The sequence below is a fragment of the Podarcis raffonei genome, chromosome 10 (genome assembly GCF_027172205.1).
Source record: "Podarcis raffonei isolate rPodRaf1 chromosome 10, rPodRaf1.pri, whole genome shotgun sequence".
NCBI lineage: Eukaryota > Metazoa > Chordata > Lepidosauria > Squamata > Lacertidae > Podarcis > Podarcis raffonei.
In genome coordinates, this window is record NC_070611.1 from 49,354,943 (window position 1) to 49,369,345 (window position 14,403).

The 14,403-nt window shown below is 40.7% G+C and overlaps 1 protein-coding gene across 4 annotated transcripts in view; it reads left to right on the forward strand.

Annotated features, from left to right (window-relative positions):
- MYH9 (myosin heavy chain 9) overlaps positions 1 to 14,403 on the forward strand; it is an 82,892-nt gene that overhangs the window by 48,937 nt on the left and 19,552 nt on the right. For all 4 annotated transcript variants that reach the window (XM_053404782.1, XM_053404781.1, XM_053404780.1 and 1 more), the window contains 11 exons: positions 1,216 to 1,308; positions 2,093 to 2,156; positions 2,898 to 2,996; positions 3,772 to 3,915; positions 6,389 to 6,484; positions 8,164 to 8,282; positions 8,570 to 8,722; positions 9,703 to 9,876; positions 10,367 to 10,540; positions 11,091 to 11,205; positions 13,481 to 13,674. In XM_053404782.1, the coding sequence (XP_053260757.1) occupies positions 1,216 to 1,308; positions 2,093 to 2,156; positions 2,898 to 2,996; positions 3,772 to 3,915; positions 6,389 to 6,484; positions 8,164 to 8,282; positions 8,570 to 8,722; positions 9,703 to 9,876; positions 10,367 to 10,540; positions 11,091 to 11,205; positions 13,481 to 13,674 (1,425 nt within the window). The remainder of the gene's footprint in view (positions 1 to 1,215; positions 1,309 to 2,092; positions 2,157 to 2,897; positions 2,997 to 3,771; positions 3,916 to 6,388; positions 6,485 to 8,163; positions 8,283 to 8,569; positions 8,723 to 9,702; positions 9,877 to 10,366; positions 10,541 to 11,090; positions 11,206 to 13,480; positions 13,675 to 14,403) is intronic.

Sequence of the window (14,403 nt, forward strand, 5' to 3'; positions counted from 1 at the left end):
AACATAGCTTTTCTTCAGATCTTGACCCTGCGCTGAAGTTGTAGTGTTTCGGTCTGTGACATCACTCATTTCCATAGCAACAGATTGCAGTAACAAACAAAGGATTAGGACTCCACCACAGGATCAAACGGGAGAATTGTGCGGGGGGGGGGGGCAGAGGCCTTCCTAGCACACATACATGTGTGACAATAGAGGAAATTCTACATTGCTGGCAAAATAAACTTTTCGGCACTCATCTGAGGCTTTGCTTCCTTCTGCACAGCTGATGGGGTGGTCTGTGATGGATAGCAGCTGTCTTAGCCAGAATCTATTCCCATGGCCCAACAGCCCTCTGTCACCATGAATAAATGTTGTTGCTGCTGCTGTTGTGGTACCAAGCTGCACAATGGACAGCAGGGTTCAGAGCTCTTCTAAATGTATGTGAAGTTGGATCACTTACAGGAAACCCAAAGCAACAGTTGAGTAAAGGCCCCTTTCTTAGCCCTGCATTCAGCTGAGTGAGCAAAACTGTCAAGTTTACACTGCAACTGTTGTAGCACCAGCAGCAGATTTGGTGCTAAATGGAAACCGAAGAATTGTGTATCTGAGCTCTGGGAGGTACTAAAGTCCAGTGGAAAGCAAGTTCAGAAACATGGAAAGCTGGAATAGGAGGACAAGTTGATGCAGTGTGATTTTAGGTCAGCAAAAGTGGAACAGTTTTTCAGCAGTTATGTATTCATATAAACCAGGGGTCAGCAAACTTTTTCAGCAGGGAGCTGGTGCACTGTCCCTCAGACCTTGTGGGGGGCCGGACTATATTTTGAAAAACAAATCAAGAATGAATTCCTATGCCCCACAAATAACCCAGAGATGCATTTAAATAAAAGCACACATTCTACTCATGTAAAAACATGCTGATTCCCAGACCATCCGCAGGCAGGATTTAGAAGGCGATTGGGCCAGATCCAGCTCCCCGAGCCTTAGTTTGCCTACCCATGATATAAACCTTGAAGGCAGGAGGTTTTGTTTCTCTGAGCTTACCGTATGGAGAGATTTTTCTTTTGATGTGATTAGTTTACCATTAAGGAAGTGTATTTCTTAAGGCATACATCTCCCAACACATCTATACAGTGCTACTTATGGAAATAAGAGTTTGGAGCCAGGAGTTGACAAAATATATCACCTTCTAAATGAATGGGTTGAAAGTAATTTTCATGCCTGATTTCCTGACTCCAGGGGGAGCTTGAGAGGCAGCTACTGCAGGCCAACCCCATTTTGGAGGCCTTTGGAAATGCCAAAACAGTTAAGAATGACAACTCTTCAAGATTTGTGAGTATCTGCCTCCTTACTTGAATTATGCATTTGAAGTTTGGGGGGCAGGGGAAGGATATAGTTGAATGTGGTTTTAGCTGTTTGGCCTTGGATGTAGTTCTGAATGCAAATTTCACCTTGTCCGCATTTGAAGGGTATTTGGGGCAAGTAGATTATCCACAAACTCATATTAATACTATATGCGTGAGTCATCCTAAACCCTGATTGCCTCTGATATAGTTAGCAATATCAAACATTTTATTTGTATGCTGCCTTTCCAAAGTTAAAACCATGCTCAAGGCAGCTTACAGCATATATAAAAAATTACATAACTACATAAACATAATGAAGCAGTTATAAACAATAAAAGTAATCCTAAACAAAAAAATCAAATATACTTAGCTGTTTACTGTGTAAAATATCTTTTTTAAGAATGATTTGAAACATTTATTTTAAAAGGAAACTGAAGCTATAATGGTGTGGTATTAGACATTGAATACTCTGTGCCATGTAGCACCTGGAAATGAATAGAAGCCAAAGTGGCCTATTTAAAATTATATTTTCCCTGCCTTCACCACAAGTGGCATCTGAGGCGGCAGATGTCCTAGGTCCTGGTCCTCTACTGAGATCCATCTAACTTATGAATCACTTAATGCTTGTAAGAGTATCCCGTTATCAAGTTCCTTGGCTGTTCTGTAGAATGAGCCTGAGTTTTATATAGAAATCTAGAATAGCAGCTGTATATCCCACATTTACAATATGTGTAGTCGGCTAAGAGTTCTTGTTTTCTTTCTTCTTTCAGGGAAAGTTCATCAGAATCAATTTCGATGTAAATGGCTACATTGTAGGAGCCAATATTGAGACCTGTATCCTTCCCACAGATAGGGAAATCCAAATAACAACTAAAGTGGGGGGAGGAGGAGAGCACACAGGCATCTTGGCTTAAGAAAAGGTGTGGGCGGATAGTGTTTTGAAGTTGTACTTTGAAGAAGCAACTTGCTTTTTATGAAGACGATAATATTTTCAGAAGAGCTTGGCAACCTTCGACTGAAGTGTGCATGAGAAGTGATCTTCTAGCTACATTTAAAATAAGATCTCTTCCTGAAGTACTTGTGATCCAGTTCAACATAATACACCATTTGTGAACATTTGTGTTAACTCACGTGCACTATGGGCTCAGCTGCTGAGAGCCATGCTAGGGCAGAAGCCTCAATCTGGCAGAGCACTGTAATACATGAGCTGCCTTGTAAACATACCTCATTGAGTCCGAAATAACAACTCTTTACATCCTCCCCCCAAAAGCCCTTTATTCAGTTCTGCCAAACTCCTGCACACTTGAAGTTCACGCAGACTGGGTTACTTTGTTTTTGAAAAATCTTTTATGTATCTTTTTCTTTAACAGTAGTATGGTGATAGAAGGAGAGCATAATATGAACAGAAGTCGAGCATTCAAAGTATAGAGGCTTAATTCCTGAATGTGAGAGGTTTTTTGCAAAAACAACTTGCCCAGTTTGGGTCTGAGAAAGATGCCAAGCTACCTGAGAATCCGTATACGTAGAATTTATGTAGACGTGGGTAGTTGTTTGTTCTCCCTTAACTTACCAAAGATCTGTTGGAGAAATCGAGAGCAATACGTCAGGCCAAAGAAGAACGAACATTCCACATCTTCTATTACTTGCTGACCGGGGCAGGGGAACACCTGAAGAGTGAGTACATGGTGCTAAAGTTATAGACTCCTAGTTTACTGGTAGTCTCTTTAGAAGTGCTTTGCACAGGCATTCTGTCTTTTTTTAACCCTTTCCTCTTGTATAGTCTTTGTTCCCCCAAGACTGATCTAGCTTTGTCAGTCTCAACCAATGTCAACATTTCCTTATCTGAAGGCTGTACTGAGTTAATTAAGGACATGAGAAACATCAAGTTAGGAGTGTTAACAGCAGTCTTAGAATACTGCAAAAGAATTTACTGAACTTGCAGCAAGTAATTGCCCTTCACATGATTTACGGGTGAGAATATAGGCAACAGGGAGTCACTGTTTTTGTAAGTAAGCTGGTTCTGCTACTTTCCGTAAGTGTTGTACCAAATGGGTTATTGAAGTTAGACACCATTTGATTGAAGTTAACCCAACTAACCATTTTTTGTGGGTGCGGGATAGTTCTTACCTGTTTACTACTGTTGCATAACTATCGGCAGGGCAGTGTTTAGATCTCTAGATAAGGAATGGGGGGGGGAGGGAGAGAAAGATTCACGTGACCTTTTCAGATGGAAACAACATTAAGCTTCTGCTTAATGTTGAAGATCTAGCAATTGCTGGAATGCAAGAATACTAAGCCTAGGGTTTAATATAGGAAGCCTAATAAGGCATCCTTAATACTGAGTAGTTGTATATTTGAGTTGTCAGACATGTCATATAAACCTTGCTACTTGCCCTGAATGTTTACCCTGAAGTTATGCACTAATGTTTAAACTTTATTGCCTCTTTAGATGACTTGCTGTTGGAGCCCTACAACAAATACCGCTTCCTTTCTAATGGGCATGTTACAATCCCGGGTCAGCAGGACAAGGACATGTTTCAAGAGACGATGGAGGCAATGAGGATCATGGGCATTCCAGATGAAGAGCAGATTGGTATGAAGCTTCTAAAAAGGGCTTTAGATGTGCAAGTGGGTTGTGGTGAAGATTGCTAAATAATAGTGAAATACCCAAGCACCTGGATACTTTGAGTTGTTAAATTAGTGATCTGCATGTGCCTATCTGGGGATGTTAGATAGTGGCCTTTCCCTGAATTCAGGTTAATTTTGGCAAGTACCCTCTTTCTGCAAAGAGAGGTTTCAAAAGGACATTTTCTTTCTCTCTCTCTCTCTCTCTCTCTCTCTCTCTCTCTCTCTCTCTCTCACACACACACACACACACACACACACACACACACGAGTAAGTAGCTTGCCAGCCTACATTTCAAGCTGCCCAGCTTTCTTTCCACCTTATTTGCAAGCTTGGTTAAAACAGCTGCTTCTACTGCTTTGTGTTGTGGATGAACATCCAGTGTAAAGGTTTTTAGAAGTGTAATTTGTTGTGTATTTAGCAGATTAATTGCGCTGTAGAAAGTGTGCTGGGGAGACCACACATTCAGGAAACAATGAAGAAACGCAAAAATATATTTTGCTTGGCTTTAATTACAAAAACAAAAACTCCTCTTAGATTCAGTCTATAAGTATGACCCATCCATAGACCCATTCACCAGGGTACTGAGAGAGGTACACACTGCTCTTTATATACTATACCCAATTGCTGACACAGCTTAATTAACACAACTTAACAGCACCTGCTATACTGTTTCACAGCTGTAAAACTAGGTCATGATATTTACTCCGGCCTTTAAAGAGATACACATCTTGTGAAACAGTAATGAACCTTAATATTTAAATAAACCATTCAACATAATTGAGTGATGAAAAAATGCTCCTCCTTCCCTGTTTCAGCTGCTGAACGCATCAAATACTATACAGTAATAATAATAATAATAATAATAATAATAATAATAATATCTTTATTGTTTATTGTCAATTAAGCATGTGAAGATCCCACATCTGGAAGGCAGGTGGTTTGAAAGTCTGATTTTAGGCTCAAGGCTTTAAACCTCTTTAAAACATGTTTGTTTAAATTGAATAAAAAGTAACTTTTTGGCTGGAGAAGTTGGTCCATCTGATGGAGCAAACATACAGTAGGAAATCATATCTGTGTTTTTGGAATGACTTATATAGGTTGCCTTAGCTTGGAAGTTTGGAGCTTGGGATGTTTAGCCAGAAATAGACAAGCCCTGCAGGGGTACTGAAACCTAAAATGAGATGCTTGACTTTGAAAGAGTAGAGTATCTGCAGGCCCATTTTTTCCACAGCTAATATTTAATCATGATACTCTCCCCATTGTGTTGTGTGGGGAGGCTCTTAACTCATGAAGAACAGGCAAGTAAGTAGCCCTCATTGATTGGAGACAGCAGCATGGTTCATAGTAAACTTGCAGGTCCTGTAACGTAGTACTGTATCCTAAGTGTCAGAATCCTTAGTGCACCAAGCTCCCTGCCTGTAAGACATACCTGACTGCAGATGTGGCATCACAGGAGACAGGGCCTAGTGACTGTCTGCATCTGTCAATACAGCACTGGGCTCAATGTTTTGGGGTAACTTAATTGTAGGTGACTCTGGAGTCTGCCTGCTTCAGTGCTGGCATTGCCACACAATGTTAGTGCTATTACTTTGTGCTTTAGAAGCTTGGAAGATTAAAAGGTCATTTTATAAACGTCATTGTATATACAATATCAATGCTCCTCCTGGACCTTTTATGAGTGGACCCAAATGTTTCATTTTGTAAGCTGCTTTGGGTCACTTGTGAAAAAAGACTAATAAATGCTATTATAGTAACATCCACTCTCCTCTTTCATAATAAATCTGTTAGGCAAAATGTGTCAGTCTCTTTGTATTACATATTCTGCTACCAAATACTGATGCCTTTCAGTATTTGGTAGCAGAAATGATACATTTTCTGAAATGTCACAGGTTGTAAGATTTTTTCTTTTTAAAAATTATTTTCCTTGACTTGTGGGACGCATGAGCTGGGTGATAATAACGTCCAACTTAAGGCTCAGATGCCTCCTTTGATCCATCTTGCCTTTTCCAGGAATTACTGTTTCTTATATTTCTAATCAGGCATGCATGTAATTGTTTTGTAGGCTGTATGGTCAGAATAAAAATCTAACATGAATACAATGTGTAACCAAAAAGGTACTAGAGGGAGGTTTGGGAAGGCTTAGAAAATTCCAAGGTTTGTAGAAGTACCAAGAAATATTGAGATAAAAAAAATAAAAGTGGATGACCCTCCAAAAACATGGAAGACTGGCTGTTGGGTAAGAGGAGAAATGGTGTGGAGTATTGTGGAGGAGGCCATGGCTGACTGGGACAGTGAACAGAAGCATTTTGTTGCAGATCCATTTGTGCAACTCTGATATACCAAAAGGCTAGTGGGAATGAAACAATTGGTCGGTCGTTCATCTGTGCCTGGTGTGCTTCTTAAGTGACATGTAGTAACTTTTGGGTGTTTTCTTTAGGTCTGCTGAAGGTGATATCAGGTGTTCTTCAGCTTGGCAATATTGTCTTCAAGAAGGAGCGCAATACAGACCAAGCCTCCATGCCAGACAATACAGGTAAATAAATTCCTCCATGGGCCGGAAGTCGGTGCTGCTTTGTGGAAGAGCCCATGTGATGTTGGCATCACATATGAAGTCAGACGAGAGTGGAAATATGCACTGTAGTGGACTCTAGTGAGTGTGTGCAGCACAGCAATACCCTTGATGGCTTTTTGATGTAAACTGGATATCCTCGGTAACTGCTGTGGCCTCCTGGTGGCAAACATATTATCTACATGTAAATATTGGGTCATCCACTGTCTAATTGCAACCACCCGTGAATAGGCACATGTAATGCCTGTTGCTATTACATTATAGAACGCAGGACAAGTGAAGGAAGGGGTGTAGAATGTAGGGAAAGAGTGAGGGAGCAGCGTCAGTTGGTGGTAGCTGAAAGGAAAGATGCAGAAGAGAAATGGAGGACATAGGAGGAAGAGAGTAGACAAGGCATCGAGAAGGTGAGGAAAGCTGAACATGGGCAACAAAATTAATAGATAGCAAGCAACTGTGTATGATTGGGATTAACTACAGTGACACAAACTTGACTGGTTTGGGGTTGGGTCACTTGCAGGAAGTTGATCATCAAAACTAGATACTGATTCTTGATCTATAGGAGTGAATATCTCTCCTCATCTATATTTTAGAACAAGTATGCATTACAGACTTTCTTGTGCCAGGCAGAAGGTGAATGAGGGAACAGCCAGAAACTGAGTTCCAGTTGTGTAATGGGAGCTGGCATGCATTTAGGACTTGAGTGGGGTTGTGATGGAACCTGCTTCCAATTCACGGCTGAAACAATTAGTTTAAATGTCACACTTGCCCTCTAATATCAAATGTGAAACTCCTGACTGAGACAGATGCTTGTGTGTTTTGAAATTGCTGTGATCGTGGTTTCTGGCATTTGAACACCAAATGTTAGAAATTTGATGCCAAGCCAGAGGGGCAGTAAAACCTTGACTCAGTAAGCCAGACCTGATGCCATCTACAACTCAAGTGCCTTAAATGGTGACAGGAAGTGTAGCTGTGTTCTCTGAATCAGGGAGTCTTTCATTCATAAATGCTCATGGAATTGGTGGAGCCACCAGCAGGTACTCGAGTCTGCAAGAAATTGTAAGCAGCCAAGTGTAAGCTGTTGAAAAACCTTCAGAAATCAGCACACCTTTCTTAGTAAATCTGAATTTAGTGCTTAAACTGATTTACGCCTTGGTAATCAGGCTTGTAACTGAGATATTTATTTGGTAGTGCAAGTCTGTCAATCAAAAACAGGCAGGGATTGTTGCCATCCTTTCCCAGAAAACCCAATAACTATTTTATGATCGCATGTAAATCTCACTGTTCTTTCAATGTGGAACTCCTAGGTGCATAGGGTTAGTAGGTAGGCATCTCTCATTCAGACGGTGACCAGACTTTTTCCTGCCTAGTTTCAGCAAGCTGCTACATACTTTGCCTTCAGATCATGCACTAAACCTAGAGTTTCTGTAGCAAATGAGTGGCATACACAAAACAGTAATCAACCCTCTGTATCTCTATCTGTGGCACACAAAGAAGCAACAGTTTCAGCTTTCCCTGTGTTTGAAAAGTTGTTAGGTTCCCTTATGTGACACCCTGCAGAACAGTGTACTTAAAAATACTCATTTTCACAGTAAAATGGAAGAAACAAATACTAAAACTTGGCTTTTGCTCTTTCTCTCTTGTAGCTGCTCAGAAGGTTTCCCACCTTCTGGGTATCAATGTGACGGACTTCAGCAGAGGGATTCTCACCCCTCGCATCAAAGTGGGACGAGACTATGTCCAAAAGGCTCAAACTAAAGAGCAGGTATGTTTTGTACAGGTTTGCAACAAAGACAGTAAAGAGGGAATTTCTCTTGAACTGAGTTGCCTCTCTTCTTGCTTCAGGCTTTTATATGGTAGTACCAGCCCTGTAGCATTGGCTGATGCTTGCATGTTGTTTTGTAGAGGCGAGTATTTACGAAAGGTTTAACTTTCTGACAATTGATGGGGCTCCTAATGATTCAGGCACTGCAACCTTAAATTTAACAATTGATTGTGGTTTTTTGCCATCTGGTTTGGGTCATACATGTGACTATCACCCCCCTTTTTAAGGCTGACTTTGCCATTGAGGCTCTGGCTAAAGCCACTTATGAGCGCATGTTTCGTTGGCTGGTGATGCGTATCAACAAGGCACTGGATAAGACAAAGAGACAAGGAGCATCTTTCATAGGAATCCTTGACATTGCTGGCTTTGAAATCTTTGAGGTAAGTAAAGGACAGCCACACTTTTAAATTCCAACATACTGTGTTTGGATGTTAGTGTTGCTCAAGGAGCAACAGACATCTGTTGTCAACTAAGAACCTCCACTTGAACTGTGGTCCTTCCAGTTTCATCCCAGGGCTCAACCAAGGGAGCCCATCTTTGATGTACTGGACCATAGTGTACTCATATCACATAATTTTTCAGTGACCCCAGGCAGCAAGTAGGAACAAAATAGAATTCTTTTGAAGAGAAGCTAGAGACATTCTTAAAGTCCAGTGTAAGCTCCTCTTCTGAAAGATTGTGGCTTGGATCTTAACTAGGCTACCACAAATGGAAGGTCTCCTTCCATGGACTGGACCAAGATCCAGCAGAGCATCCCTCTAGCAGAAAGAGAAACAGGCGGTTTGTGCTGATCACCCCCCTCCCTGCACTGTGTCTTATTGTACCCCAGAGGTCCCCCAACCCTCTAGACCGGGGAAAAAAGGGGTGCATAGGATGGGAATTGGCAATTCTCGTTTTCCCCATCTACTGGTGGGGGCATTATGAGTGCAACTCCCCTCAGGGGACACTTCAGCCAACATGAGCAAACTCAGGATCCCATCCTAGTTTTCAGCGTTAGATGTAATCTTATGGTCTTGGTATGCCTGAAAAATCCAAAATGACTGTGTTTAAAAATGATTTTGGAACAAAATAAATAACCTTAATATAATGTTTGCTGTCAAATACTCTTCCTTTCAGTAAAGTAAGAATTGGCATGCAGGATTGCTGCTAAGTGGAGAGCAGATGTCTGCTGCTCCAAGTTTAGAATTGATGGACAAATGAGTGCTGCTAAGCACCTAACAAGATGCCTTCTTCATCTCAGTAAATAAGACAGTGGAGAAACTGTAGTTGAATGTTGGTTCAGAAATGGGGATACTAGTAGGTAACTGTTTGGTGGGCAGCATTCACCTAGACCTGTGTTGTTCTATTTTTCCGGAATTAGCTGAACTCATTTGAACAACTGTGCATTAACTACACGAATGAGAAGCTGCAGCAGCTCTTCAACCACACCATGTTCATCCTGGAGCAAGAAGAATACCAGCGTGAGGGCATAGAATGGAACTTCATTGACTTTGGCCTGGATCTGCAGCCCTGCATTGATCTTATAGAAAAACCGGTGAGTGACTCATGCATCATGTCCTGGGTAGTACAGAACAGTTATTGCAGTGAGCTTAAGGCCCTTATGCACAAACCTCTTGATTTATGCTAAGAAGCTGAATTTATCTACATAAGTGTGGCCTATGAGCTTATGAGGCCACCACTTTGCTGCAGCTGAGGTAGTTGAATGTGGTTAGTCCCTAGGTATGAAACTGTCGGGGAACAGCATGTAAGCAGCCTTGGATTCCATGGTGGAAGGCACTAGGTTACAATTAAAAGATAATAAATTTAATTTGAATAAACTGGCAAAAACTCATCTAAATGTAGAATTCAAAAGTGGCATATAAAAGGAGCAAGAAATGGGATAGTTTAGAGACTGCTTATGGCCAGTCTGGAAAGCTGCTTTGCTAAGAGCAATTGATAGATTTCATTTTGTGCGCTTTTCTTGTTCAAAACCATGAATCTTTATAGCAGTGCTGATTTCCACCTGCTTTCTTTTTTTAACACAGGCTGGACCTCCTGGCATCTTGGCCCTACTGGATGAAGAATGCTGGTTCCCCAAAGCTACTGATAAAAGCTTTGTGGAAAAGGTGGTGCAGGAGCAAGGCACTCATCCCAAGTTTCAGAAGCCAAAGCAGCTAAAAGACAAAGCTGATTTCTGCATTATGCACTATGCTGGCAAGGTAAGCCCTTATATTTGTAGTAGAAAGAAAAGCAAAGAGGTGCTACTGAACTGTGGACAATTTAGGTGCTGCTGATTTGAGGGTTTGTTTTAGGCTAGTGAAAGCTATGTAGTGATCAAGTTCCACATTAGGAAAGGAAGCAGTGTGCTCCCATAATGGTCTACGGCTTTCCATTTAATGGCAAGGCACATGAACTGTTGCGGATCCAGCCTTTCCGTTCTTCTCACAGTGGCAGCTTTAGCACTTGTTGACTAGCACTTCTGAGGTGCTCTGGATAATTCACATTGGTGGTATCCAACTAAGTCATAGCTGGAATAGACCCAGTGAGTAACTTAAATTTGTCATGTCTTGAAGCCCATTGACTTATGTGATCTACTCTGAGTTAAATCATACAAATAAGCTAAAATTAAGCTTCACCACTTAGTACAGTATCTCTAGAATCATGTTCCATTTCAAGAGTGGGGCAATCATAGTTTTGCCTCTTTTTCCTCAATACTGAGGCAAGGTTAATCTTTTGTAGCTAATATTAATGAATTAATTCCTTCTCTAGGTTGACTATAAAGCTGATGAGTGGCTGATGAAGAACATGGATCCCCTTAATGACAACATTGCTACTCTGCTACACCAGTCCTCTGATAAATTTGTTTCTGAACTGTGGAAAGATGGTATGTAACCAGATTTCTTGCATATTTTTCTTAGAGTGCTTATCCAATATCTTCAAGCACTTTATATATAGGGGCTTTCTACTCCCTTAAAATGACAGTGATCAGTGTGATCCAAAACTTGTGTATGCTTCATTCTGAATACTATCCTCCTCCTGTTGCTGAACTGAGGAGAGATTGGAAAAGGGTCAAACTGTCAGGGGCAGGCAGCATTCCAGAATAACATTCAAACCGATGTTCCTTGTACTCTACCGCATCCAAATATGGGATGTAATGAGATGAAACCAAACATTGCCTCTAAGGATTTCTTTGCTTATTCCAGTGCCATTAGGTATCTTGCACTCTGGATTATCTGCTTTGACTCTCACTGTTACTATCTCTTTTCTTGGGTTTTTCTTTGACGTCTCTGTTGCAGAGATGCAGAACGTTCAGAGAGCCTATTTCTATCAACACTTTCCTATTCTTCATCTAGAACCAGGTGACTGAGAAACCCCGGGTGTCGTGTCGTGTGTGATTCCTTCTAGAGCCATGCAAGAAATGCTTCCAATAAATCTTATCTGCCCCTTTGCCATTCCTGCTTGTCTGTCTCATTCAGTCCCTCTGCTTTTTTGCTAGTAGACCCTCTTGGGCTTGGAAAATAACTGATCTTGTTAACAAGGTATTATCACACAGGCACAGCAACACAAAACACATGGATGGTACTGCTTTAGTGGTTCATACAAATAACTATCTAAAATTACTGTATAAATTATTTTATTGCTAGTGGTGCCATATGGAGTGATGACCATATGTGGCTCTAGCCTGAATATTTTTGTGTATGAGGAGCAGTAATTAGGTTCTCCAGTGGCTAAAGTTAGAACTATTAATGTTACTGATCCAAAGGATGCAGCTAATCACCCTGGGTGAAGTTTCTGTTCAGAGAAATTACATATTTTGCTGCCTCTGTGCAGATTGCTGATGTTTAGCCATCAACTTTAAGAGAAGTTGCCAGTCAACTTTATGAATACTTTCCTTAAGATTCCATTCAGTAACACAACTTGTTTCTACATCAGTCTTGACTCTACTGTTGTTGGTTTTTTTGAGGGGGGTGAGGCATCATAATTTTGAGCACAAGTACATTATCCCTTAGCAATGATCTTGTCTTTCAGTCTCTAATGCAGTCCTCTTTTTTGACATATTAAAGGTCTTTCTTTGAGTCTTTTCTTATTTTTTTAGGGGAGAAAGAGCTTTTGACAGCCACATGCTCATTGAGCTATGTGAAGCAGTGGCTGGCTTGAGTGCAAAATTCAGTGGTTTGGTGGGTTGCATTTTTAAAAAACCTGATCTATGCCATTAGGCTCATTCTGATGATTAGAATGACTAATTTTGGTTGAACTATCTTTTGTCCATTGTAGTAATATTAAGAGAGGGGTTTAATCATCTTACATAATTTATTTCTTTTATGGCACATGGCAAACTGGTAAATAAAAGAATTGAACAAAAGGCTTAGTTGCTTTTAGCACTGAGGGACAGTTGCTGTGACATGCTAATACTAAACTGCCTCCTTGTGTCCAGTGAGAGAAGTTGTTCCAGCTAAAACACACGCACATTATAACATGGCACACTGGGCAGTGATTTCATAAATTCTATCATTTATGACCCATGGGATATATCAGGGACAGATTCCTTATCAGAGTGAGAAAGAGAAATGAATCTTGTTAATATATTTAGCTTACAGATGTTGTCTGGTACTAGAAAATGGATTTTTAAATCACATCTGATTCTCTACACCAGGTCTGATCAAATATTTTAAATTTTACAGCAGGAACCCTGTAAAAAATTCCCAAGTGCAGTCTTGGCTTGACTGTTGACTGCTATAACTTTGTCTTACATAATTCCATTACTTGAATTGGTTGCATTCATTGGAAAATATTGAGTCTGTAGGGGCTAGCATTGTGAGAAGTGATTTTCCTTTTTGGTTACATCAAGCATGAGAGAGAATATTTTGTCTAAATCAAACCCATTGTGCCAGTTCTACTTTACTCCTAGACCTTGGCATAAAATTGCAGTTTAAAATCTCTCAGGCATGAGATGGATCTTAGTTTTAATAGTTGGCTGCTTTCTTCCCTCCTTGTTTTTGCCCAATACAAATGATGAATTGGTCCTCCACATCTGTAGAGGAGTGAAGCAAATGGATCCTGCAAACTCCTTTTATCCTTGTTGTATCCAGATATGTTAGGCATTCTCTCACCAAAGCTGTTTAGGGGAAAATATTAACAATCTGGTGTCTTTCCTCTAGTTGATCGCATAGTTGGGCTGGATCAGGTGGCTGGCATGTCAGACACAGCATTGCCTGGGGCCTTTAAGACCAGGAAGGGCATGTTCCGAACAGTAGGACAGCTGTACAAGGAGCAACTGGCCAAGCTGATGGCTACCCTGAGGAACACCAACCCCAACTTTGTCCGTTGCATCATCCCCAACCATGAGAAGAAGGTAATGCATATAAAAAGAAGCATTGTACTATACTCACATATCAAAAGTGACTTGAAGATTAATATAGATTGCCACTCTTGCCTGTATTAGGGGTAGGGGATAATGAGGGGAAAAACAGCTGTATCCCTGCTTTTGTATGTGGCTGCTTTAGCTTGGATTTTTTCTTGTTGTTAATCCTTTGCGAGATGTGCTGTGTTTACTCACTATATGACTATTAGAAGGCACCTTTTCATTGCACTTGGAAAGATCTTTGCAAACCTAATGAGAAATAATGGCATTTACTTAGTACTAAAATAGTGAAGTATTTAATTATGCCCTAACTTTCCATTTTAAAGAACATCCTTAGTGACTTGCAGTGGGAGTAGGGGTTGAGAAACGAACTTTTTCCCCCCGTAAAAAAATACAGGAACAGTGTTTGTTGTTCGCTGGCTGGCTTACAATAAACAAAACATACAGCCTGGAATCCAACACTGCATGTGTAGCCTTCTGCTTGCACAATAGGAACAGGCAACTTGCAACATGGGGGGAAAATAGCTGCAACATAACGAAAGTAATCGTAATGAATAAATAAGATTTCGAAAATACACAACCAAACTAAACAATTTCCACACAAACCTCAAGATCTAAAATATACAACAACCCACCGCCAAATCAACAACACCCCAGCCCAATAGTCTGTTATGTCGCCTCAGCTTTTGTAGCTGGAGTTATTCAGGGACCCAACCTCCC